Source organism: Bos indicus x Bos taurus, chromosome 2 (assembly GCF_003369695.1).
Source record: "Bos indicus x Bos taurus breed Angus x Brahman F1 hybrid chromosome 2, Bos_hybrid_MaternalHap_v2.0, whole genome shotgun sequence".
Classification (NCBI taxonomy): Eukaryota; Metazoa; Chordata; class Mammalia; order Artiodactyla; family Bovidae; genus Bos; species Bos indicus x Bos taurus.
The window spans coordinates 72,993,677-73,020,947 of NC_040077.1; the positions used below are offsets into that span (position 1 = coordinate 72,993,677).

General features: G+C 46.6%; 1 protein-coding gene across 20 annotated transcripts in view; it reads right to left on the bottom strand.

Annotated features, from left to right (window-relative positions):
- Positions 1-1,032: 1,032 nt before the first annotated feature.
- Positions 1,033-27,271, bottom strand: part of CLASP1 (cytoplasmic linker associated protein 1) — a 273,158-nt gene continuing 246,919 nt past the window's right edge. For 19 of the 20 annotated variants that reach the window (XM_027562770.1, XM_027562760.1, XM_027562789.1 and 16 more), the window contains 4 exons: positions 25,353-25,481; positions 16,018-16,224; positions 14,625-14,741; positions 1,034-3,999 (listed from right to left, as the gene is read on the bottom strand). In XM_027562770.1, coding sequence (XP_027418571.1) covers positions 3,913-3,999; positions 14,625-14,741; positions 16,018-16,224; positions 25,353-25,481 — 540 coding nt within the window. In that variant the 3' untranslated portion in view covers positions 1,034-3,912. Of the gene's footprint in view, positions 4,000-14,624; positions 14,742-16,017; positions 16,225-25,352; positions 25,482-27,271 lie in introns of all 20 variants that reach the window. The other variant, XM_027562856.1, reaches the window with a different exon arrangement.

The window sequence follows — 27,271 nt, forward strand, 5'->3', positions numbered from 1 at the left end:
CTTAAGAAGTCTAAGTGCCTCATCCGTGATGTTAATTAATGCTTCCTGTCAGCCACTGCTCCACTTTCCCACCCCCTCCACTCATGACCTGGGAAGGGCGAGAGCAGCGTAAGTCGCACATTTTCCCTGTGGAACCCCTGGACAGCCTCAGGGGGTCCTAAAACCTACACTTGTGAGCAGAACTGTGAGAGTGGAAAGGGGTCTTTCCTCTGGAGAGAAGGTTGTTCAGATCCCAAGTCAAGCCCCGCTGATTACGGCGGGCATCTGTGCCCACCCCCTCAGCCACGGCTGCTGAGCAGCCTTGAGATAAGAGGGGCTGCAGGGGTTAGAAACTCAAATGTAGAGATGGCACATCTACTTCTGAGTAATGGGTGCTGGGCACACCAGGCCCCAGGGATGAGGAGGGGGTGTTGCGGGGGCGGGGGGGCTCAGCTTCCTTTGTGTCCCTTTGCCGGCAGCAAAGGGCTAGGCTGCAGCTTCACTTACGTCACTCACGGGCCGTCCCAGCACCTCCATGAGGTCCGACTCAGTCAGGTTTATCCATGAGAATAGTGGCCCGAGGGGGCGAGGGAGAGAGCAGAAATTTGAACCCAGCTCTTGACTTTTATACCAATCATGAGCTCACGTCCAGTGGGCAGGAGGAGGTGGGCCACAGGGGAGAAGGGGCTCACAGTCAACAGGCAGGGAAACTGAGATGCATCACAGAAGTGAAGACTCAAAATCGTTCTTAAATCAAAATGAGATGCCAAAGAGGTGGGGCCAGCACCTTTGGTCGTGCACCTGTTCCTCTGCAGGCCTGCAGCTGACAGGGGGCCCCAAACCCTTCCCCGAGAGTTCTATCCTGCCTTCAGCCTGTTCTCGGCCCCTGGCCCCTAGGGCACAGGCGTCCCCCTGCAGTCCCATCAATTGACCTCATGAGATCCCCAAAATAGCCCCTCAGTCCTTCAGAAATGTGGCCTTGTTCTGATGTCCCAGAGATGGGATATACTACCTACAGGGCATCCAACAAAAAAGACCACTTGGACGTCAGAAACTGAATTAAGTCTCATTTATTCTAGGGCAAACTCAAAAGGGTTTTTGTGTTTCCTTTTTTAGCAAATCCTAGCACATTATTAACAAAAAAAAGAAAATCTGTACATTTGCCATGATACACTTGAAGGTGAAACAAATAAGATATAAATACAGATATGGATGTAACATGAAAAAGCCCCCAAAAAAACCAAAACCAAAAAACAAAAACCCAACCTGGGGATGTGGGGGACCATGCGTGTGAACAGTGCCAACAAAACTATTTTGGTGGTGGATATTTTTCAGAGCGTTGTTCTCATTTTCAAATATCATCGTTAGCAAAGTCCTGGTGAGGTTCTACAAAGTTCTTATTTGCTCTTCTTTAATGTGTAATATTATGCTTGATAAATAAAGGGCGGCGGGGAAAGAAAAAGATTTAGGAGACAAATCAGGTGCAGATGCATTGCCTGCATGACTGAGAAGCTAGTGGGGCTGTGGCAGGCGCCTGTGGCTACGGTGCCCCAGGAAGGCCGTGTGCCTCCCGCGGGCCACAGTGGGAGGGGAAGCAGGAGCCAGGTGACCTGGCCCCAGTGGTGGCATCAGTGGGCTTCTCAGGGCCCCAGACAGTCAGGCGAACAGGGGAGGCAGACAAGAGTTTTGGGTGCTTTGCTCGCTTGTGTTCTGTTGTTTCATCCAGACAGGAGGCCTGCGGGGAGGCGGCGGCCAGGCAGGGCAGTTGCAGCTGTCGGTTGGAGGGGGTGGCCCCCTGAGGTTGTGGCTGCATGCGAGTCTCCTCCCAGGAGGCCCAGAGACCTGGGGGTGGCGGCTCCCTCTGCACTGGGAGACCGAGGTTGGGCAAGTGACATTCAAGGCGAGCCCTTTGTGAGCGCCAGGAGGACACACGGCCATGCTCAAGGTCCTTCCTGACTCCAGGGTAGGGGGCCGCAGTAACCTGGGTGTCCACAAGCGGAAGGAGAAAGGCCTTTCTACACACACACGGCAGGAAAAAACACAGTTTCTGCCCCAGAAGAGTCATCAGACACTTGGACTTGTTTGTAGGGGGTAAGAAAGAAACCCCAAAAGCGACATATGAACAAACAAATGGTATTTATCAATGGAAGTAAGGCCTGGTCCTGCTGTTTTGAGCCAAGAGTCAACAATGTTTGATCACTTAAAACACACCCCTGAAGTTCTCTCAACAGCAGCAGCGGGGCACCTCCTACACGTGCAGGATACCCCCTACACACACCCACACACACACCCACACGCACGCAGTGAAGGCACCCCAGCCTCACTGCTCCTGGACCTCCATTTTCAGTGCCTATTTCCAAATAAAGTATCTAAAATAAATTCTGAATGAAAACAAGTTATGTTCTGCTACAGTGTCTTTCACGACTTCCAACGTCAAGCTAGAGCTCAGAGGCGGGAACCATACAACCTGGCAGTTGCCGAGATTCTGCACCTGAGCAGCAAACACCTCATTAAAAATTAACATCAGAACAGGCATGGGAAAAAGAACTGAATGCATTTCCATAAGGAAATATGGAAAAACCAGTTCAGAGGGTCTAAAATGTTTCCATGATTGCAAAAAGAATTTCCATTTGGTTTGAAGAATTCTACTTGAAACTTAAGTTATACAGACTTGAGATCTGTAGTTACCTTTACTGAAGCAATGAAACCCTCAAGAAAACATTTTAAAGGGTAAGTTTCTCACTGAAGGAAAAACAGACTCTAAACTGGTTCAAATCCTGTTTTTCTGCAATTTGCTGCACATCATAATTACTTTTTCCTTAAACCATGATTATTTCAACAGATGATCGAGGAAGTACTTCAGTTCACAAAACTTAAAAAAAATGATCCTGATAACCTGGTCTCTTTAGATTTTTCTTTGATCTCAATCCCAAATTAAAGAAGTCAAAACTGAGATGGCAGAGTTGCCAATTATCAGACTGACAGAACACTGTGGAATCAAGCAGCTTGGGCGCAGCTTGGGGAAAGGAGACAAGACGGCACTAGACCTGAGCCTCCAGGGGCAGTGCTGTTCAATAGTGTTTCCCAGGATCTCAGCAGTAAAACCAGCAGCTCCTCTTGTGTTTTCAATGCTGCGTGAAGTCCCACTTCAAGCACATACTAACTGAGGCTATCGTTTACCTGGATTTCTGTGTTTGGATCTCAACTGTCACAGATCTCTGCCCCGGCAGCTCTGGGGAAGGGGTGGCATCGGTGGGGCTGTTTGGAGGAGCTGGGAACCCATCCTGGAAGGAGGCAGTGAAGGGTGCCAGCCCCCAGGCTGCAGAGTGTAAGCAAAATATGACATGTTCGTTAAAAGGCCATCTTCGGGCTTTTTTCTCATTTCTTGCCAAGACTTGACCCATATTCTTAGTAGTCTCAAAATGCAACCTAAAACATATAAAACCCTTTCGTGGTGTCAGTTGTGAAGGGCGTGGGCTCTGCCCCACACAGGCCAGATCCAGAGGGAAGGGAGCCAGAATGAAAGAGAAACACAGCTCAATACAACCTCCTCAAACCTGTTATCAACTGAAGAGAAAACGCTACTTTCTACCATGTATCAGCTAGAGAGCTCTGACTTTTAAGAACTGCACCCCACACACACGGTTTTACAACCTCAGCAGGCTGGATGAGACGGTTTGAGTATGGCTCTTCTCTTACTCCTTTTGTTTTGTTCTGTAGGAAGATGAAATACAGGCCTTGCTTCCCTTACATTCAATACCAGTAGGATTCTACACAAAAGCTGGAAGGGATCAAAATACTGATTGTAATAAATATTTGCGGGCCTCCTGGTACTGACTGGGCAGCCGATGGGGGGTTGGAGGGGGAGTGGAGGGGAGGTCTCTGAGGCACCACCGATTGCTTCCAGGGCTACACAGAGATTCTGGCGTTGCATTAGCTGTGGGTGGAGACATCAGAGGAGGAGCTGCTGTTGCTGTTCGTGGTCTGCGCCCTCTTTATGTATAAGTTGAGCAGCTTCATCTGCAAAGAAAAAATACAAATGGATGAGAAGGAAGAAAATCAGAAAGTAAGCAAGAAAGCCCAGGTGACCATAAGAAAACAGCACGTCCCTTAGTGGAGAAAGTCACTGCACAGACATTCCCTAAGTGCCTACCACTCGTCCAAACCACCTGCCTGGGGCCAGTGGGCGATTGGGAGGTCAGATTAGAGGAGGGGGCATGAGAGGTTATCAGGAAAAGAGGGACACCTGCTACCACGAGGTGGGCCTCAGGGCTGCCTGCAAAAAGGCTCTCTAGAGGCAGACCCACACACTCGGGGGCAAGGCAGCCGGTGCGGCTCCAACCAAGCCAGCAGGAGGAGAGGGTATAATGCCTACTCTATTGGGATAAAGAAACTAAGCTAAGGTCAGAGGTCAGGATTTCTATCCTCACACCTTTGCAGAAGTTGCTCCTTCCCCATCACACACCTCGTCTGCACCTGCTTCTGTCCACGGACATGACACCTGCTGATTTACACAGCATCTGAGGCCCACCTTCAGGCTGCCCTCATCTGCACCCTTGGTCCTCCTGCCCCTGGGACCCCGCTCTGCCCACTGTGGCTCAGCACATGCCGCCTTATGCTGGGGGCACCAGTGGGCTGGACCTTTCCAACAAGACCTCTCCCAGAGGTCAGATGCTGCATCACTATACAATATACCTTCGTTGGGCACAGTGCTTCCCCACAACAGGCCTTCCACATCTCATTTGGTTCTAACTTAAGCCCCCCTGGACCCTCAAAACACCTAAAGCAGCATGTAACATACATAGTAGTGAAGTGAAACTCACTCAGTCATGTCTGACTCTTTGCGAACCCATGGACTGTTATACAGTCCATGGAATTCTCCAGGCCAGAATACTGGAGTGGAAAGCCTTTCCCTTCTCCAGGGGATCTTCCCAACCCAGGTCTCCTGCATTGCAGGTGGATTCTTTACCAGCTGAGCCACAAGGGAAGCCCAAGAATACTGGAGTGGGTAGCCTATCTCTTCTCCAGCAGATCTTCCCGACCCAGGAATGGAACCAGGATCTCCTGCATTGTAGGTGGATTCTTTACCAACTGAGCTATCAGGAAAAGTTCTTAGAATATTTGTTGAATACCAATAACCTGATGTCTATAGTGTGCCTGACCATATTAAGAATGCCAGCAACCAGCAGTGCTCCTCACGAGGCAGTCTCCCTGAGCCCCAGCAAGGCACATGGTCAAACAGACATGGAGCCCAGAATGTATAGCTGGTCTGAGAGCTCTGCCCTGAGCGTCCTGGAGTTCGCTGGCTTCATGCAACAGCCCATCTGGGGTCTCCCCACATCAGGATTTAGCTCTTTTCATCTGCAGGGGAGAGTGCCATGAATTCACACGACATATCCCAGCTTGTGTTTCATTCCACACCTTTCAAAATCTTAGACCTTTTAACGTAATAGTCAGTGTGCTGATCAAGGTGCTTTCACTTTACACAGGTTCTTAATGCTCAAAGGCTCAGGAGGATATGACCAGGGCCAGCCAGCTTCAAGAGAAACTTTGGTACATTCAACAAAATACTGGCCTGAGGCTCAGCAGATCCAGCAGATAACCAACTCCAACTCCAACACTAGTTCTGTGACTTCAGGTAAACATTTCCTGAGCCTTGACTCAATCACTTGCAAAATAAGTGATACACCTTCCAGGTAGCTCCCTGCTTAGAAAACATGTCCCCTGAGTACCCTGCTCCTTCTCTTACCCAAGCTGTTCACACTGCTCCTGCCTGTAGTTCATCCTTCCCTCCTTGCCTAGCCAGGCCCAGGATAGTCCCGCTTCCTCCAGGAAGTCTCCCTTTCCTCCTGCTCCAGTAGGCCCCTGACCCAGCAACCAGAACCTGTCTCACGGTGTCCACTGGTCACTCTTGGACCTCTGTAAAGTCTCCCCATGTGCCAGTCCTGATCCTCAGCTCTATTTGATGCTACTTCAGGGGAGAACAAGGTTTTGTGTTTCCCACATGCTGAAGGCAGCAGGTTCCTAATACATACTTACTGAATCAAGTATTCTTTAAAGAAGAAAAAAGTGATCTAGAAAACAGGATAGTTATATTTCTATGAAAGACAGGTTAAAATGAACTTCTAAACATTGTTAATAGTTATTTGCAACTCAGAACCCCTTTTAAGCCCTGAGTTTACAAGCTTTAATCATATTCGAACATCAAACCAATCCTCTGAAAACAGGTTCTCCTATTTTACAAATGAAATGGCTGGGATTCAGAGAGCTTGCCCAATGAGTTGGTATAAATTCACATTACAGGATTATAATTTTAGGATATCAAATGTAATCCACAAAGAAAACAGGTATAGAATATACACAAAGGGAAATGAGAAAAGAATTAAACATTTCAGTATAAAAAGCAAACAAACACAAAAGAAAACAGTAATACAGAAAATGAGGGGCAAAAAAGCTATTATGCATACAGAAAACAAATACCAAAATGACAGAAATCTCTTCCTCATCAGTAAATGCTTTAAATGTGAATGAGTTAAATTTTCCAATCAAAAGACAGAGATCAGCAAAATGGATTTTTTCAAAGAGCGTGATTCAACTATATTTTGTCTACTATAGACTCATTTTAGATCCAAAGACACAAATAGTTCAAAGTGAAAGAATAGAAAAGGATATTCTATGCAAACAGTAATCAAGAGTACAAGGTAGCTATACTAATATTAGGCAAAATACAGCTTAAATCAAAAAAGGTTATAAGAAACACAAGGATTAATAAAAGATCCACAAAGCAGGAAATTATAATATTTATAATTATACATCTAAGAATATGCCATCAAAACAGAGAAGCAAAAACTGACAGCACTGAAGGGAGAAACAGTTTTATAATAATAGTTGAGAGGCTTCAATATTCCACTATAGAGGGTTTGAACAACACAATAAATCAACTAAATATAAAAGAAATATGCAAAACACCCTAAGATGAGACCTTCCCAAGATAGACTATATGTTAGGCCACAGATTGAATCTCAATAAATTAAAAAAGAGATGTCACAAAGTACCTTTTCTGACCACAATAGATGAAGTCAGATTAGTAGCAGAAAGAAAACCAAAAAATCCACAAGTTTGTGGAAACTGAATAACACGTGTTATTCCAACAACCAATGGGTTAAAGGATAAATCACAAAGGAAATTAGAAAATATCTTGAGACAGATGAAAATGAAAACACAAAAGGGATGAAAACACAAACACATGGGACGCAGCAAAAGCAGTGCAGCGAGGGAAGCTCACGGCTACATGAGCTACAAGCTTACACTTAAAAAGGAAGAAAGCTACGTTTCAACAACCTAACAACGTATCTTAAGGGACTAGAAAAAGAATAGAACGTCAAGCTTGCAGAAGGGAGAACAGTTTCATGGCCCAGATCAGATGGCCTCACTGGTGAATTCTACCAACATTTAGAGAACTAACACAATCCTCAATTTTTTTTAGAAAATTTTGAGGAAAAAATACTTCTGAATTCATGCTATGAAGTCAGCTTTGTCCTGATAGCAAAGTCAGAAAAAGATAAGAAAACTACAGATCAATATTCCAACAGTGATCCAACATACAAAAATTAATAAATATAATATACCACATTCTAAAGGAGATCAGCCTTGGGATTTCTTTGGAAGGAATGATGCTAAAGCTGAAACTCCAGTACTTTGGCCACCTCATGCGAAGAGTTGACTCATTGGAAAAGACTCTGATGCTGGAAAGGATTGGGGGCAGGAGGAGAAGGGGACGACAGAGGATGAGATGGCTGGATGGCATCACCGACTCGATGGACATGACTTTGAGTGAACTCCGGGAGTTGGTGATGGACAGGGAGGCTTGGCGTGCTGCGACTCATGGGGGTCGCAAAAAGTCGGACACGACTGAGCAACTGAACTGAACTGAACCGAATATACCATATTAACAGAATGAAAGGGGAAAAAAAAATCAAAGGATCATTTCAATTGACACAGAAAAAGTATTTGGCAAAATTCAATACTTTTTCAAAATAAAAATACCACACAAACTAGGAATAGAAGGAAAGTACAGGCGTATTTTGTTTTGCTGTGCTTCACTTTATTGTACTTTGAAGACAGTGCTTTTTCCCCCCAAATTGAAGGTCTGTGAACACCTGCATCAAGCAAGTTCATCAGTGCCATTTTCCAACAGCATTTGCTGCCTACACGTCACTGTCCCATTTGGGTAATTCCTACAATTATTTCAGATTTTTTCATCATTATTACACTCTATGGTGATCTGTAATCAGTGTTCTTTGATATTACGACTGCAGCAGTTGTTTGGGGTGCCATGAACCATGTCCATATGAAGACAGCAAACTTCATCCACAGATGTGTATGTTCTGACTCGTGCACCATCTCCCTGTCTCTCTCCCTGTACATGAGCCTTCCTATGTTCCCCGAGACACAATCGCATTGAACTTAGGCCAATTAAAAACCCTACCATGGCCTTAAGTGTTTAAGTGAAAGAGTTGCTCTTCTCTTGCTAGAAATGATTAAGCTTTGTAAGAAATGCATATTGAAAGTTGAGACAGGCCAAAAGCTAGGCCTCTTGCATCAAACAGTTAGCCAAGTTGTGAATGCAAAGGAAAAGTTCTCAAAAGAAACTGAAAGTGCTACCCAGTGAACACATGAATGATAAGAAAGCAAAAGCAAAATAGCCTTACTGCTGATATGGAGAAAGTGGTCTGGATAGAAGATCAAACAGTCACAACATTCCCTTAAGCCAAAACCTAATACAGATCGAGACCCTCTCCTTCCATTCTAGGAAGGCTAAGAGAGATGAACGAGTTGCTGGAAAAAAGTCTGAACTTGGCAGAAGTTGGTTCATGAGGTTTAAAGAAAGATGCTGTTTCCCTAACATTAAAGTGTGAGGTGAAGCAGCAACTGCTAATGCAGAAGCTGCAGCAAGTTATCCAGAGGATTTAGCTAAGATAATTCATGAAGGTGGCTACATGAAACAACAGATTTTCAACACAGGCAAATTGTCTTATATTGGAACAAGATGCCATGTAGTACTTTGACCACCAAAAAGGAGAAGTCAATGCCTGGCTTCAAAACTTCAGAGGCTGACTCTTACTAGGAGCTAACACAGCTGGTGTCTTTAAAATAAAGCCAGTGCTCACTTACCATTCTGAAAATCCCAGGGCTCTTAAGAATTATGCTCAATCTACTCTGCCTGTGCTCCATAAATGGAACAACAAAGCCTGGATGACAGTGCATCTGTTTATAACAGGACTGACTGAATGTTTTAAGCCCACTGTTGAGACCTACAGCTCAGAAAAAAAGATTCCTTTCAAAATATTACTGTTCACTGACAGTGTACCTGGTCACCCAAGAGCTCTGATGAAGATGTAACGAAATTAAGGTTGATTTCACATGTGCTAATAACTTAACACTCTTTCTGCAGCCCAAGGATCAAGGACTGATTTTGACTTTCAAGTCTTACTATTTAAGAAAAATATTTTGTAAGGCAATCGCTGCCATAGTGACTCCTCTGATGGATCTGAGCAGTCATCTGTAAACCTTCTAGAAAGGATTCAGCATTCTAGATGCCATGAAGAACAAAGAAGTCAAAATATCAACATTAAAAGGAGTTTGAAAGAAGTTGATTCCATCCCTCCTGGATGACTTTGAGGGGTTCCAGACTTCAGTGCAGGAAGGAACTGCAGATGTGATAGAAAGAGTAAGAGAACTAGAATTAGAGGTGGAGCCTAAAGATGGGACTGAATTGCTGAAACCTCATGGTAAAACTTTAATAGATAAGGAGCTGCTTCTTACGGATGAACAAAGTGGTTTCTTGAGATGGAATCTACTCTTGGTGAAGATGCTGTGAAGACTGTTGAAATGACAACAAAGGATTTAGAATATTACATAAACTTAGTGGATTAAACAGAGGCAGGTTTGAGAAGATTGACTTCAATTTTTTCTACTGTGTATAAAATGCTATCAAACAGTATTGCTGCTACGGAGAAACCGTGAAAGCAGAGTCAATCGATTTGGCAAACTTCATTGTTGTCTTAAAATAAGACACAGCCACTACAACCTTCAGCAACCACCACCCTGATTAGTCGGCAGCCATCCACATAGAGGCCAGGTCCTCCACAAGCAAAACGATTATGACTCACTGAAAGCTCAGATGATGGCTAGCATTTCTGTTAAGATACTGATATTTTCAGACATAATGCTACTGAACTCTTAACAGACTACAGTATAGTACACATATAACTTTTATATACCTTGGGAAACCAAAAAATTTGTGCAATCTGCTTTATTGCAATACTTGCTTTATTTCAACTGTTTGGAACCAAATCCATACCATCTCTATGCCTGCACCTCAATATATCAAAAGCTATATATGAGAGACCCAAACAGTGAATATTATGCTCGATGGTAAAAGACTGACAACTTTAAGATGAGGAACAAGGCAGAGGATGCTTGCTTTCACCATTTCTATTAACACAGTAAGTTCCAGCCAGAACAATTAGGCAGGAAAAGGAAAGAAAGGCATTCACATTGGAAAGGAAGAAGCAAAATTATCTTTGTTCAAAGATGATACACAGTTGACCCTTGAGCAACACAGGTTTGAACTATGAAGATGCGCTTATACATGGATGTTGTTCAATACACACAGCACGACACAATCTGTGGTCAGCTGAAAAATCCCAGAGGTAGAATGACAGGTACAGGACTTGAGCACGTGCAGAGTTTGCTATCTGTGACAGGTTCTGAAACCCATCCCTGTGGGATACCAAGAGATGACTGTGATCTCATATGTATAAAATCTCAACAATTCCACAAAAAATTGTTAAGACTAATAAAGAAATTCAGCAAACTAGCAGACTACAAAATCAATGAGCAAAAATCAATTGCACTTCTGTACACTAAAAATGAAGCTAAGAAAAACAATTCCATTTACAATAGAATCAAAAAGAATAAAACACTTAGGAATTAACACAAGGAAGTGAAAGAACTGTACAAGAAAAACTACCAGATTTTATTGAAAGTAATTAAAAACACAAACAAAAAGACACGCCATGTACTATACAGTATGGTGACTATAGTAAGAATACTGTGTATGTGAAAGTCACTAACAGAGTAGATCTTAAAATCTGTCACCACAAGAAAAAAAAAATCGTGTAGCTATGTGTATGACAGCTGTTACCTAGACTTACTGGGTGATCATTTTGCAATATAAATAAATATCAAATAATTATGCTGTACATCCAAAACTAATACAATTTCATATGTTCATTTTTATCTCAATTAAAAATTAAAAACAACTCATTACATATAGAGGTTAAAAAAAGACATCCCATGTTCATGGGTTGGAAGACAACATTATGAGATCAAAACTACCCAAAGCTATCTATACATTCAATGGAATCCCTATCAAAATCCCAATGCGGTTTTCTGCAGAAACAGAAAGTCTTTTCAACAAACGGAACTGGGAAAGCTGAATATCCACACACAGAAGAATGAAGTTGGACTCTTATATAATACCATATGCAAAAATTAACTCAAAATGGATCAGAGACCTCCATTAAAAGCTAAAACTATAAAATGATTAGAAGAAAACAAAGGGCAAAAACTTCACTATAGATTTGGAAATTGATTATTGAATATGACAGCAAAAGCATAGGCAAAAAAATAACAGACAAATTGGATTTCACTAAAATTAAAAAAAAGCTGTGCATCAAAGGTCAAGGGGTTAATATCCAGAATATAGACAGAACTTCTGTTAATTCAACAATAACATCAACAACAACAAAACCAAGCAACATAATTTTAAAATGGGCAAAAGACTAGAATAAACATTTCTCTGATGAAGATATGCAACTGGCCAACAAGCATATGAAAAGATGCTCAACATCACGGATCATTAGGGAAATGCAAAGCAAAACTACAGTGAAATGCTGCCTCACACAGCCATGAGGATGGCTACCAAAGAAAAGTGAACAGAACAAGTGGATGTGGAGAAACTAAAACCCTGTGCACTGTCGGTGGGAATCTAAGATGGTGCAGCTGGCAGTTACCATATGATCCTGCAGTTCTACTAAAAAACCCAAAAGAATTAACAGGGGGTCTCAAAGGACATCTGTACCCCCATGTTCACAAAAGCCAGAGCACGGAAACAATCCACAAGGCCATTACCAAGGAATGGGCGAGCAACATGCTATTATGTACATTCAGCAGACTATATTCAGCCTTAAAATGAAAGGAGATTCTGATACCTGCTACAACATGGATGAGCCTAGAGAACATTATCCTCAGTGAAATAAACCAGTCACAAATAGACAAACACTGTAGGATTCTACTTATAAGTATTCACACCAAAGAAAGTAGAGTGGTGGTTGACGGACTGGGGACCTGGGGAATATTATTTAATGGATTTCAGTTTTCCAAGATGAAAAGTGCTCTGGAGATGGATGGTGGGGATGAATATGAATAATATGAATGTACTTGGCGTCTGTGAACTGCACACTAACACATGGTTAAGATAGTAAATTTCACATTACATATATTTTACCAAGAGAGAGAATGGAAAGGAAAGGTTGCTCATAGTCATACAGCTAGTAAGTGGGAGACAGAGACCAGAAGGCAGGTTTTCTGATCCTAAAGCTAGTATTGCTGCCATGGCAATGGGACACTTCCAAGATACACCTCACAAGTCCCCCCACTCCAACCTTCCATCAGGCCTTCCTCTACAGAACCTGATATCACTTATCAACTTCATTTAAGTAGTAGTAGAAGGGGTTCTGACAGGCCTGGTGACAGAAACAGGAAGCCACAGCTTGACCGTTTCTAACTTAGCACCACATGCCGTCAGCTACCCATTCTGGGGGTGTGGGTGGGAGGGGGGTGTTTGTTTGTTTTAGGAGATGTGCATTAGAGTCTTACAAAGTTCCTGTTAACACATCGGAACTATCTCATATAAAAACTGGAATGACTGGAAGCACTGTGCTGCCATAGCGGACAGGTGTCAGGTCAGCCTCCCTCAGCACTCCGAGCTGACTAATGTCATCAGTGGGGAGGTGGGAACACTGGCTCTGATCAGGACTGAGCTCCAGACCCTACGCCACCATTCCAAGGGGCAGCAGGTCAACCACAGGACAGGGGTGAGAAGACACCTCCATTTTCTCAGCCCCTTGTTAGTGGGGTCAAGCGAGATGACAGCTCCCTTACTCCTGAGAGTAGAAAGTACCAGAAAACTGAGATCTGGAAAACATTATTTTTGGATGAATTTTCCTTTTTACAAATCTAATTCCCTTTATGAAGACTGTCTGTGAGGGCCCCACTGCTGCTACGCAACAGCCATGGATCCCTGATGGCAGCAGCAGAGGCAGGTGCTCCTGGCCCGTACACTGCTGGGCACTCTCGGCTCATCGTTCTGCAAGCTGTGGTCAGGAAGGGCTGGGCAAGCACCTCTGCAGGGGCAGTGATGGGAAGAACACGGGAAATGGATCCAGGTGAAGCACCCCCACCACACCTGCTCTGCTCAGACCTTCCAGCCCAGTTGCTGATATATCTTCTTCTGGACCAGTGGTTCTCTACCAAGGCTGACTCTTTCCCAAAGGGACACCTGACCAGGTGTGGGGACATCAGCTGAGGGTGGGGTGTGCTCCTGGGACCTCAGGGATGGTGCCCCCACCATGAAGTGCCCCGAAATGTTGGCAGCACTGAGAGTGTGAGCCCTGCTCTGGACAAAGGCGGGAGAGCCAGCTCTGCCCAGAACTCAGTGAGTGGAGATGCTCACCAACTGTGCCAAAGGAACAGGCCTACTTGAAAAGCCACGAGGCTTCACCTGCTGCTTCCTTCTTTGCTAAGGAGGAAGGCCAGATATTTCAGGCTCCGTGCTTTTGTATTCATACCCGTGCCTGGGCCCTCTGTAACTTTACGGTGACACATTTTCCCCAGGCAGTCCCCGAGGCAGGTGCCTCACCACGGCCCAACTCCTGGCCCCACGGCCTGAGATCAAGGGTGGCTATCCTCTCTCCGCATCGGGTTCATCAGATTTGAGCTTATTTTTAAACCAGCAAGCACTCTAGACACTCTCATCTTCCATGAGCCAACAGTCCCTTTGTCTCATTTTGTGCCCGATTCTAGAAGGAACAAGAGGAAGTATGACCACCACGGGCCCCCAGGTGGGTCATGTGCAGAATCAGCGTCCTCACCCTGCAGAGATGCCATCACGAACACGGGACGCGCTGGGCACACAGTGAGAGGCAGCCATCATTACACTGACCCACAGGACCCAAAGCCCACCCAGACAGGCGTGAAGCCAGCAGGCAAATGTCCTTAGTGTTTCAGAGACAGAAAACAAGCTGGTTTCGAAACAAAGTCATCTTCCTTTTGGGGATAAATTAGAAGTTCAAAACTATCATGTTAAAAATAGGAGTGACAAGAGACTGTGTCGTACCTAGGTGACTTCACTACACAGTTGTGCACTCTGTCTTTAGAGACGCGACCCTGGACAGTAAGGCCCAGCTAGCTCACACACGCTGAGCAAGTTTGTCTGGAGCCCAGAACTGCAGGGCAGTGGGTCTGGGACACGCTGGTAGGCCCAGGTGCACGACCCACCCGTGTAACACTATACATACCTTGCTCCCCGTAAGCTGTGCCAGGTGAGGTTTCAACTCTTCTCCGATTACGGAATAAATTGCCACTAAGCAAAACACGCTGGCCTTGCGCACGCTGCTCTCGGTGTTGTCGTAACCCTACAACCAGAGGGACATAGAGAGGAAAGCGAGATCAAAGCTTTGCCTGACTGACAGTATTTCATCAATGTTTCCACACTCTCACACTTCAATCTCAGCCTTGCTGGGAGCGGTCTGAATGCCCCAGAGCTCTGCCGATGAATCTCGAGAGCTCTTGCCCCAAAGAGGCCACATGCAATAGTGTCAAGAGTGAGCTGGTTTTGGGGTGGGAGGCAGGAGGCTGGCGAACTGGTCTCCTCCACACAGAACGATGCTGTATCATGAGCTGCCAAAAAACGTTGGCAGCACCAGCCAAGAAACGTTGTGAGAGAACACAGTGAAAAAAGGAAATTAAGGGGGAAAGTAAGTGGCTTCTCCTCACCATGGTAAAGCAAATCTCACATGTGCAAATCTCTTTAAAGAAATGAGAACTAGGTCACTCACTCTGTGGATAAAACTCTCCACTGTCCATGGATCGTTCTGCAGTGAGACGGACCTCCACATCCCTCTCCAGCTGGACCACAACCTGCCTCCTACCTCCCCAAACCCAGATGGGACTGTCTGCTTTTCTCCAAGCAGCCTTTGGGACCTTTCAGACTTTGCGCCTTTCCCTCTGCCTGGAATAATCCAGTCCTCGGCTGTGTGTGTTTAAATTCCTGAGCCCAGTGCTCAGCAAACAGCAGCGTTTATTAAGTGTAAAGCTAATGTCTGTCTACTTTCTCCACTGAAATCTCTCTCTAGGGCCCAAGTCTAAACCACCTCTTCTCTGAGCCCTTAAACCTAGAGATCAGCCTCCACCCAGATCTCAGAACCACCCACATCCACCCCAGTAACTTAGCACGCAGCACCGGCCCTGACCTGCAGCTGTTCGTACGGGAGTACCAAGTCCCAGAGAGGGCTGTCAACGACTTGAGGTAGGGTCCCAACAGAAGGCGGCACCTTGCCTTCCAGAGTCTATTTAACTCAATGCCTCACACTTACAAGGGTTTCAATTACTATTTGTTGGACAGATTAGGACAAGAACCACTGTTTGATGTTGGGTTCCACGGCTCACCCTGCCCAGGGCTGTGCCCATCAGCCGTGCAGTAAGGAATGAACAACAAAGAAAGATCAAAACATGTTCACAGTAAACAGAAAGTTCATTCTGTAGGCCACAGATCTGGGCCGCCCAGAACTTCCTCTGCATTCAGGAAGGGTGGCCCAGAAGAGACAGACAAGATGCCGAGGGTCCCGCAGGGCGTGGCCCACCCCGCCCGCCCCTGTGTGCTGAGTGGCCAGGCCGCCACGAGGGGCCCACCTGCAGCAGGCCTGGGATGATGTCTGCGAGGAGCTGCAGCAAGGACTCCTTGGCGATCCTCTCAACAACTTTGGTCTGCATCTTGATGGCGGCCAGGTTGATGGGGTAGTCAGCTGTCTGGACGATGGGGCACAGCACTTTGATGCACTGCTCTGGGTGGATGGAACTGGCCAGCGTGGATGCGGCCTCCTCGGCAGCCCTCACCACCTGAAATATGCCCCCATGTGAGTGAGCTCCACACCGCAACACACATTTCAAAGGCCAAGCGACAGGCACATAGCGCCTAGTACTGGAAACCCCCCGCCACCACCCCTACCCCTGGCTATGCTTTCACGTCAACAGAGTCAACCGGAGGAGCAGCTGCAAAGAGGTAACCTTGCTCTAAAAGAGTCATATTCTGTGCTCCAGCTCATAAGATCCTTAGAAACTTTATAGCCTTGGTAATTTTTTCCTACTATCCTTCCCCAACCTGTGTGCATTCGTGTGTTCACGCATTCCGGGGTGGCAGCAGCCGAGCTGAGCACAGGCCTCAGAGGCAAAGGTGGTGCTGGGCAAGATGGGTGGTCGGCGCTGAGGGGCTGCATGAGGATGCAAAGGTTCAGGAGGCAGCAGGCGAGGCCACAGAAGCAGGCGGGGTCCCAAGGGCGGGGTCTGCTACCTTGCAGCTGGCCAGGAGCAGATGGAAGGAAGTGGGGCGAGCCGGAGCCCTGCCAGCCACTTGAGTGCCCAGTCTGCTCCCTTCACTTTTTCTCACTGGTGCTCACCTATGTGCGCCACTTGACCGGCAGGATGCACTCACCTCAACAGAGCCCCCAGGTGCACCCTGACCACTGCACTTACATGCTCTGATGACACTGTCTCCCTGACTAGACTAAGGGCTCCTTGGAGGTCAGTTCCCATCTCAGCCATCTTCTATCCCCCATGCCCAACAGTGTCCATTATGCACTAAGTGCTTAATAAATATAGGTCCAACTCATTTTCCCACAGCGCACGCGCGTGTGTGTGTGTATGTGTGTAAATGTTCACCACTGGCATAGTCAGCTCCAGGGCATGCCTCGCTGATCTGCATTTACATGTTTCAATGGAGGAGCTGGCCCAGAAAATGAGGAGGAAGTCAAGACCTCTCCAGAGGACCAAGTTGGGCTTTGGAGAAATCAACTGTACAAGGCCCAGAAGGTCCATTCTGGGTGACACAACGAAAGGGGAACAGATCTGTCCTTTGGAAAACAGACTTGAGTTCAGGTTAGTTTTTGCCGTGATCGGTTTGTTTGGAGAACAACAGCATATCATTAGAAGGGCCCCATCATGCAGCAATCACTAGATGAAGTGCTCTTCTTCTTCCTCAGCTCATGTGTGTCCTGAGGACTGTGGTCTGTCCACAGCATACTTGGGAAAGCCAAGCGTCTGGCCTGTGATACACAGCTAGGCAGATAGTGGAAGAGGGGTCCATCCCTTCTCTAACCTGGCCCTGCAGTGGAACACCAATGCCCTTCAACTGTAAGAAATCACTGTTCATAGGTGTCACAACATACTGGTCAGAAAACTGAGTAATACTAACTGATGAAATCTGAGGTCTTAGTTTTTAAACATGGGGGGAAAAAAATGAAAGGGTCAGAAAATACTGGATGATTTCATTGATAATATCCCAAACTGGAAAACACTAATGTCGAGCAATTTAGGAGGCCACTAAGAAGTAGAGATAGCTGGGCGGCAGGAGAGAGAGACTGGGAATGGAGTCCTGGCAGCTTCACTTAAGTCCTGACAGGAGTAAAGCAGAAACCTCCCGGCGCACCTCAGGGTTGCAAAGGGCACTGACCAGACAGGGAGATAAACGGCCAGGTTCGCAGTGAGGCTCTCTCGTGAGGGTTTCCTCCTCCCCACCAACCTTTCCAAGCTTCACTCTCATCCAGGTCACAGGAGTTAACCTGCAGGGAGCTGCTGGTAAACAGACCAGCTCGGGTATGTGGAGCTGAAACCTGAACCCAAGGAGAACTTCCTCTGATAAAACTCCAGGAATTCTTGAAGTTGCTTGCAGGAAGCATTTAATCAAACATAGGTTTTCTGAAAATGCCTGAAGAGAAAATGCCAGAAGCTGCACTTCAAGGTCCGTCTGAGGCCCCTCTTTCACTGAGGCTGGAGCAAGTTTCCCAAGGCAGACGCTGTTTTTGGCACAGGGGTTGGTGCTCTTGACTTCCCTCTACATGCCAAGCTCCCGGCTGCTGGCTGGCTGCCTGACTCACGGTGAACTTTAAGTTTCACCCCTGTGGTCTATGTAACATAAGAAGCAAAGATTATAAATGTAAGCAAACAGAAAGCAAAGTAAACACAGGCAACAGAGAGAAAGGAGGATAGTACTCTTCGGTAGACACGGAGGCCAGAAGGGGCAAAGATGAGTTCTCAGAGAGGGTGAAGATGATGAGAGACAGTGGGGTCAGGCAGACTTCTGGGTCATTACCAACCCTAAGTGACCAAAACGGTTCCAATTCTGCTGATTTTTTTGCAGTTTGGTAGAAACACAGGAATTCTTTTTTTTCAAAGTCAGTGAATTTACAGTGTCTACCTCGGAAAAGCATAATTTCCTTATCTAACTTTTTTTAAAATGAGATCATTACTCAGAATATTGATGAATGTTTGCTTAAAGATAAGGTTTCTTTGAGAGCACAGAACCTGTCACAATTTGAACTGCATGCTTTAAGTTCACAAAGACTGACTGCACTCTGTTACAGGCACGCCAGTGTAACTGGCTAACATAAACAAGCAAGCAAATGTTCAGAAATGACGACAAGCAGGTACACTTAATTAGTAGTAGTAGTTTAGTCACTAAGTCGTATCCGACTCTTGCGACCCCATGGACAGGGAAGCCTGGTTCCTCTGTCCATGGGATTCTCCAGGCAAGAATACTGGAGTGCGTTGCCATTTCCTTCTCCAAAGTACACCTAGTTCAGTCCCAATCATTTAAAAGCTAAGTGAGACGCTGGCGCCACCTTCTGGGGAAAGCCGGGAAGACCTCACAAAACAGGGAAGATGATGGGGATGTGTGCCCACCGTGGTGGGAAGGCTGTCTCTCTGGTGAGATGGTCACCGCCAGGGACCAGTCCCCGTCTGTCAGGCCTGGCCCCAGAGGGAGGGAGGGAAGGAAAAAGCTTCAGGGTCCAAGTTCGGGGACCCAGCTCTGTCACCAATGAGTGAGGTGAACCTGAGGGATGCTTCTTATACTGTCTGGACCTGTTTCCCTCATAAGTAAAATGAAGTGGGGGGGACCTGAATCAAGTATGCTGATATCAGTTTGGATGGTGACACTTTATCTCCCTACCCTACCTAGTGAGTATTTTCTCTTGAAAATACACATGCACGATTTCAAAAGGCAGAGTCTGCATGAAACGGTCTCTAACCACACAGCCATCACACTCTCCCCTCCAGGGGCAGATTGAGGGCAACACCGTCTCAAGTGTGGTAAGGCTCTGAGGTGGAGACTTACTCTGTCCCACCTCAAGGGGTGGAATCACAGCCAACAGGGAACAAAGCTGTGGAGTCAGAGGGGCTGGACGCCCAGGAGGTGGCCATGTCTGCTGCCCTGGAGGATGCCAGGAACGCTGGGCTGGCTGGTCCCTAGAGGAGTCAAGGAGGCTGAAGATGGGCAGCACACAGAAGGCTCCTCTGTGTCTCCCAAAACCCATCAATTCCTGGTATTTCCTGGCCTCAAATGCAGGAGTGTGATGGACACTCCAGAGTGGACACCAAGAGATTCAGCCAATATGGGAGCCCAGTTGGGAGCCCAATAACACAGCCCACAGTTAATTCACCCAAATTTCAATAGCCTTCTGACATGTACTTCAAGAAATGCAGCAATTTCTGGTTTACATAAAACAGGAAAACCCCAATTCTATTCAGAACCGGTCTATCTACTTCAGAGGAAGAGGATTAAAAGGACCGCGTCTGCAGTTTTGAACAGCGTTAGCCTCCTCACTCCCTTGACATGAATGTCAGTCCTACAAGGGGCAGGCGTCCTGTAGCCCCAGTTCACCTTGAGTGCCAGCACTTCTGATGTTCAGGGAGCTGAGACCCATCTCCAGCTACTCAGCTAACCAACTGGTCAACGTAGAATGAGGACCTGAGTCTCCAGACCCCAAGGCTCTGATGTTAAACAGATCTTTCATCATCATCCTTCCACCTTTATTTGCCCTACACCAAACCACTTGACTGCTTTCTCCAGACAAGTTCTCTCTCAGTAAGACACTCTTTCTGAGGCTATGGAAGTAAAGGGCAGGTGTCACATCTGGTTCCTCGGAGGTAGATGCACCAGAGAGGAGGGGCCGTGTCTCCTTGCCCTGAGTAACTGTGGGGCAGCAGCTGCCGTCTCTCAGGGCTGGACACTGTGCCTGGCATGTCCCGGCCACCCCTGGGGCCATTTTGGTCCAGCAGACCCAGCCCAGACATGTCCTCCCGGCCCAAGGCCCGCACTCAGGCTCGCTGCTTGACTCTCTGCTGTCAGCGCTCTCCCTGGGCGCCCCTCCCAGTCCACCCCAAACTCCCAGTGCACTTCTCTCTGGACCCCTGGTGGAGTCCTTTGCTCTAACCTGAACTAAACCATAAGTTCCTTTAAGTCTAAAACACTCCCCACCCCCCTCCCCTGTGCCTCCAATAATAAAACATTTACTAGAGTTTGTGCTGTGAGTGTCAGACTGGCTCAGCAACTTTGACCTTTTAAACGACTATATAGGTTTCTGGTTTTGTCTTTTTGTTACAAGGCTACAAGTTACAAAGGAAATAGGGCTTCTGGCCACATGCCAAGATTGGGCCCAAAGAAAACTGGAGATTTGGAATCTAGGAAGGTTTAGGCTTGTTATTCAATAGCAGCCTCTATTATCTTGAGGCCAGATGACACGCAGATAACCATGCAGTCCACTCCCTGGGCTAACAGATTAGGAAAACCAAGGTCCAGAGAGGTGAAGTAATCTCTCCACACACTCACAATGCACTGTTCGCCAGAACCCACTGACACGTGGCTGCTGCCCCAAGAAGCTTCTAAACGCCATTCCAGAGCCAAGGATCTGGTACCATGGTCAGAGTGATTTTGACTGGGATTTGAAGCAGAACATCAGCTCATCTCTCAAGTGTCTTCTCTCACACACCATTGCTTTGTGCAGGCCTATTTGCCAAGAGGTCCTGAAAAGTTCCATTTTAAAAATGTCATCTGGTTTAGTTTTTTTAATTCTCTGCAAACTTAAAATATTAAATTAACTAGAAATGATTTCAAAATAAAACCCCAGGAGACATAACAGTGGTTGTTTTATATTATATTTAAGAATCAAACTTCCCCAAAGAAGCCAAACCACCTGAGGCTGGATTCTGATGCCTTAAGCACCAAGACTTCTGTGGGGCAAACAAGATCTGGTGACCCCACAATGAGGCTGATATTTTTCTCTTTTAACAGGCAAATGTAATTGAATGTTCACTACCATGGCTGAGGTCAGTGAAAGCAAAGCCTAATGGTCAAGGTATATTGTGTTGGCCAATATTACGGCCCGAAAGAATATTTTCTTTTTTTTTTTTAATATAAGTTTATTTATTTTAATTGGAGGGTAATTACTTTACAATATTGTAGTGGTTTTGCCATACATCAATATGAATCCTCCAAGGGTGTACACGTGTTCCCCATCCTGAACCCCCCTCCCACCTCCCTCCCCATACCACCCCTCTGGGTCATCCCAGTGCACCAGTCCCGAGCATACTGTATCCTGCATCGAACCTGGACTGGCGATTCGTTTCACATATGATATGATACATGTTTCAATGCCATTCTCCCAAATCATCCCACCCTCGCCCTCTCCCACAGAGTCCAAAAGACTGTTCTATACATCTGTGTCTCTTTTGCTGTCTCGCATACAGGGTTATCGTTACCATCTTTCTAAATTCCATATGTATACATATACTGTATTGGGGTTTTTCTTTCTGGCTTACTTCACTCTGTATAATAGGCTCCAGTTTCATTCACCTCATTAGAACTGATTTCAAAAGAATATTTTCAAAGAAACAGAGTTGATGCTTCTCTAAAGTTCAAACAGAACACTGACCGAGGACCTCAACACTCTGGCTACCGTGTGTAAGCCATGGTGCCTGGGAGCAACGGCTATCTTACATTAAATGTGTATAAAATGATTAATAATTTGTACATCATCTGTCTGCCTCTGAGACGACAGAGACGTCTGAAGACAGCTTTATGAAGCAAAGTCTGTACAGCGTTTGACAGTGTTAAGACATGAGCTTTCAGGTCCCCTATCTGATTCTGCGGCAGCCATACTACACAATGGGGACCAAACAGACAGCAAGGCTGGAGGCCGGATGCTGGATGGAAAACCCAGCTTTCCATCTCTATATTCGTGCTCCCACTGACCCCAGAACCGCATTCATAGTATCAATGCTCATACCAGATCTAAATCCTCTCTTAATCATTGATGGACAGATTCGGTACCAGCCCTAAGAGACGGATTACAAGTTCTAAGATAAGAAGCACTGAAGTTAAAGTTTTTTTTTTGAGAAACAGAGAGTGGGCATAGGATCTTAAAAAGGTCGCTATCAAGGCCTTCGCCCGTAGATGTTTGCTAAAAGCTAACACTACTGTAAACCACAGCAACTTCATTAATGAGCAGTTGAAACGCAACAGCAAATTTTATTTACTAAAAAGATAAAAACACAGAGTTAGATAATTTAAGAAATCTATGTATTCAAATAGGGAATATGAAAACATACTTAACCTGATAGACACCAACTTTTTAAACAAAAACTCTAAATCGGTCCCCAAATCCTCTATCTTGCTTATTGTAAAATGTCTATGTTAGCTTAGGATGAGTCATGATGAGACAGATTTAGCCCCTGGCATGTTTCAGTGATAGTGTTTTGCACACATAGCTCCTGCTAAAGACCCTGAGAACACAGCCCTCAGCTTATGGGAAAAAAGCAAGACAACTTAGCAGCCCTGCTTTAAACATCTTCCCTAAAGGCTGTATGACATGTTTCAACCTATTAGAAACCATATTTCAAGAAGTCCTTCATTGCTACAGGCCCACGGCTGGAACTAGTGTGCATCATGCCAGGGCCTGCCACAGCAGCCAAGGGAGGACATATTTGGTGACAAGGTCTCTCACAGCAGCTCCTTGTTAACCTGCCAGTCCATCTCCTTCATCTCCTGTGAACACAAAACTAGCTTCTTATGGAGGAGTTTCCAGGAGCTATGGCCCAGGATGAGCACACTTTGGAAGCACCAACTGGACAGGAAGAAACTCGGGCTCTGTCTGACTAGTAACTGGGTCTAGAAACACCTTGGATCCTTTCCAATAAATATGAGAATGATGTCTGAATAAATGTTTGAATGTACTGGTGAGAAAATATAATAACTAAAGACACACTGTATGTGATGTTAATTTCATATGCCAACAGAAACACACAGGTGCCCAAGTTAGGAGTTTCTGGCAAAGTGACAGCGTGGAGTTTCATAAGGGAAAAGACGTGGGCAGCAAGTCAAGGTGAGTCTGTAGGTATGCAAAGCAGGGAGGCCCGCCAGCAACGGCACTCCTTTCAGGACACAATGTTTCCTCCACCTGCCTTATCAGGAAATCAGTGACAGCTGCGTGGAGACCCTGGGTCACAAGAATTCCCCACAACCAAGTGCTGCTAGATTTGCTTCAGGCAGCAGGTATTTTCTGCTTGTGTCCCTTAGGCAACCTAAAGGACTTCACAGCTGAGAACCTTCTCTCCTCTACCTCTTGTCTTGCAGGGGAAAAAAACAAGAACCCCTCATGCAATCAGTAATGTGTGCTTGTCAGGGTCCACTGTCCAGGTTCTGAAGGTTAACATCAGGGCAGCCACTGTGAAGACAAACATCTCCCAAGCAGATGGCCAGTGGCTGCCACACAGGGCAGAAGGGCTGCCACACAAGGCTTCACCTTAATGCCACATTCTCAGTTATGTCTGCCCGCTGAAAACAACTGATATCATATGCATGTAAGAGATCATCCATTTTATTTCATTTTTTGATCATGTATTCTCATTAAGGAGAGGCCATTATGGTTTAAAACAAAAGTCAGCATGGGCCTGTTTGCCCCTTACAAGACACAAGGCCTAGTTTGCATCTTGGTTCTGCCAAAAGCTGACACGTGTGCATCACCTGACAAAGGACGGGAACTCCTGGAACCTCTTCCTCACCTGGGAACACTTCTGTTGACCACTGTCAGCTTATCTGGTCCTTGACAATTATGTTGACTGCCAGCAGCTAATCTGGTCTTTACATTGTTTCAAAAGAGTTATTTTAAGTGCAAAGTGTTTTGTTCAAATGTGAGTGATGATGATCACCATCAGGCCACTGAGCCAGACGTTAGAAGTATACGTTAGGGGTTTGCACACACACCTATCGCTTATACCCCTGTGTTTTGCTAGGACTGCTGGGTGGAGACATGCCTGGACAGAGCAGCAGCCTCAGCCTCGCTGAGCCTGCAGTCGGGCGGGAATCTGAGGAGGCCAGACCGTCTGTGTTCAGAAGCAGTCACGTAACTGCTGAACAGAAAAAACACCACAATTTAGGGTCTGATTCTTGCTGTGAATATAAGAACTGTTCTAATCACAATTCCTTTAATCCATGAGTGTGCTCACGAGAGTCACACAGGAGCCAAGACTGAACTGACCACGTGGTTTATGTCTCACTTAGGGGTCAAACCCATTATCTATCACATCAAGTTTTGTAAACCTCTAAATAAAACGGTTGCTGTCCATAGTGAACTTTACTGGAAGGGTGGCACTGAAATCATTTTCTTTTAGGACAGCTCCACCCACCTCCCCACTCTCTGGTGGCCTCTCGATACTCAAAGGACTGGGAGTAACAGATACCGGGACAGTTCAACAAGTGACTGGACAATGCGTGGTCTGTCCACCATCTACACACAAGTCCGAGCCCAGAAACACGTGTTCTGAGACAGGCCTGAGGAGCGGGAACCCCAGCAGAGTGAGTTTCTCACATCCAGGAGTTGGTGGAGCAGGCAGAGCTGCTACCAGGTCCCAGAGCCCGCAGAGTGGAGCGCATTGCCAGGGGAGGGGGGACACTCACACGTGCCAGTCTCGCCTAACTCCCCTGGGGACAACATGTGATGACAGCTACCAAGGAAAGCGGGGCTTTGAGTTGAGGGCTGGCCGAGGGCATCCCTGGTCCTGACTGCAGGGGGAGGGTGCGGCGCGCTGGACAGCAGTTGAGAGCCCAGCTGGGGGAACCTGCAGGTGCACTGGCTCTCCACCGCAGCTCAGACATCAGGACGGACGCAGGGGTGTGCACCCTGGACCCGGCTCACCTCCTTGTGGGAGTCTTTGTGGGCTTCCAGTGTCTTCATGATCGTCAGCTCCGCGTAGTTTTTAAACCTCGCTGGCTGGTTTCTCAGGATTTCCCGCAACACTCTGAGAGCCAATGCTCGGATGGAATGCTGGGGCGAGAGGAAAGAAGACATGAGCAAACAGCTCCGGCACCTCCCTGCGCACACGGTCAGCAGGGCCCGACACCAGGTCCCAGGCCTGGGCTTTCTTGGCACCTGCAGGCACTGCGATACGTATTCCAGGCTGAATGCAAACAGGGTCCCCAGACAGCCAGCTCCATGAGGACAGGTGCGGTGCCTCTGGGGACATCCTGGGACCCAGCACCTAAGAGAGACCCCAGGACGGCTTCCCACATAAGCCAAATTAGGCCCGCATGAGGATGATTAAGTTCATATCAATCTCCCAGGGTTTTTCAGGGTTTCTGAGAGTTAGGTACATATTTGTAAAATACATAAAAGAACAGATGAAGAGGACCTACACATCTCATCAACCTGCCCTGGCAGACAGTGGACTTTCCTGCCAGGACAGTGGAGATCTGTCGATACTCCTGACCTTTGAGGTGAGCAGGTCATGGGGGAGGGGAACCTGTGCAGAGCTGCTTAAAGCTCGAGTCATGCGTCTGGAGGAAAGCCATTCCAAACAGACGCCTAATCTCAACAAAAGAGGATGGAGTTTACACCAAATAGAGCCAAACGGTACATCCTGATTCCCTGTCACTCACCTGTACAAGCCACACGCTCACACACCATCCCCTGCCCTTTCCCTGACATTGCCGCTCTCCCGACAAAGCCCAACCAGTACAAGGACTCCAGGAGCCAATACGTACTTTGTTTTAAGAAAAACGAAGACAGATCTTTCATCACCGTCCTTCCACCTTTATTCGCCCTACGCCAAACCACTCAATCTAAGCAGCAGAGAGCCAGTGGAGTCATTATGACATTCACCAGCCTATGCTCACCTGCCTTCCATTAAAGTCACCATCAATGTGACCCTGGCATGACCTCGACCCTCGGCCATGGCCAACTTCCTCAAAATCTGCCTGGTCCTGTCCCTGAGCTGCTCACCACACTTACTGCACTTGTGTTTCTGCTGGCCTACACGAAGCCCAGAGCACAGAGATCGATTCTTACTTCTAGAGGTTAATTCAGGGAAGTCTCAACAGTCATTCCTGCTGCCACACAAGAGAGCAGCCACACTGGGTCGGGGTGGGTGGAGGGGAGGTGGCCTCTGATCAGGGTGCTCACCCCTGGAAGGGTCATCTAAGAGGTACCACATGCAGATGACGAACCAGGCCGGGTGCAAACACCTAGTTCGTCATGTTCAAATGTCACAGTGTGGAGAAGGCTTTCTATTTTAAAAATAACAATGGAGGGTAACAGAAAATAGTTATAATCTCTGCTTTTGGAATCTGTTGCTGGAACCACTAACACATGCAACGGTGAACCAAGAGGGAGCCCCAGGGAAGGCAGCATTTAGTGGGTCTTCCAAAAACAAACGTCTCATTTCTCAACTGCATAGAACCATAAAGAAAACCCCTAAGAAAAAAATCCCATTATTAAAAAAAAAAAAACAACTTCACATTCTACATTAACAAAGTCTTAAGACATTTTGTGAAAGTGACCTGAAGCAGGAACAAGTTTCCCTCAACGACTACAAACCCTATTACAGAAAACCCCGCATTGAAGCCAGGACAGGGCTTGTCCCCAGTAAGAACACCACCTTACTAACCGAGGCTCAGAAAACCTGAGAACGTCTGGGTGTCAACAGGAAGCATAGCACAGAGAGTGGAGAGGAGCCAGGGCCCTGGGATGAGAGGCGTGGCACAGAGAGTGGAGGGGAGCCGGGGCCCCGGGACGGAAGGCATGGCACAGAGTGGAGGGGAGCCGGGGCCCCGGGACGG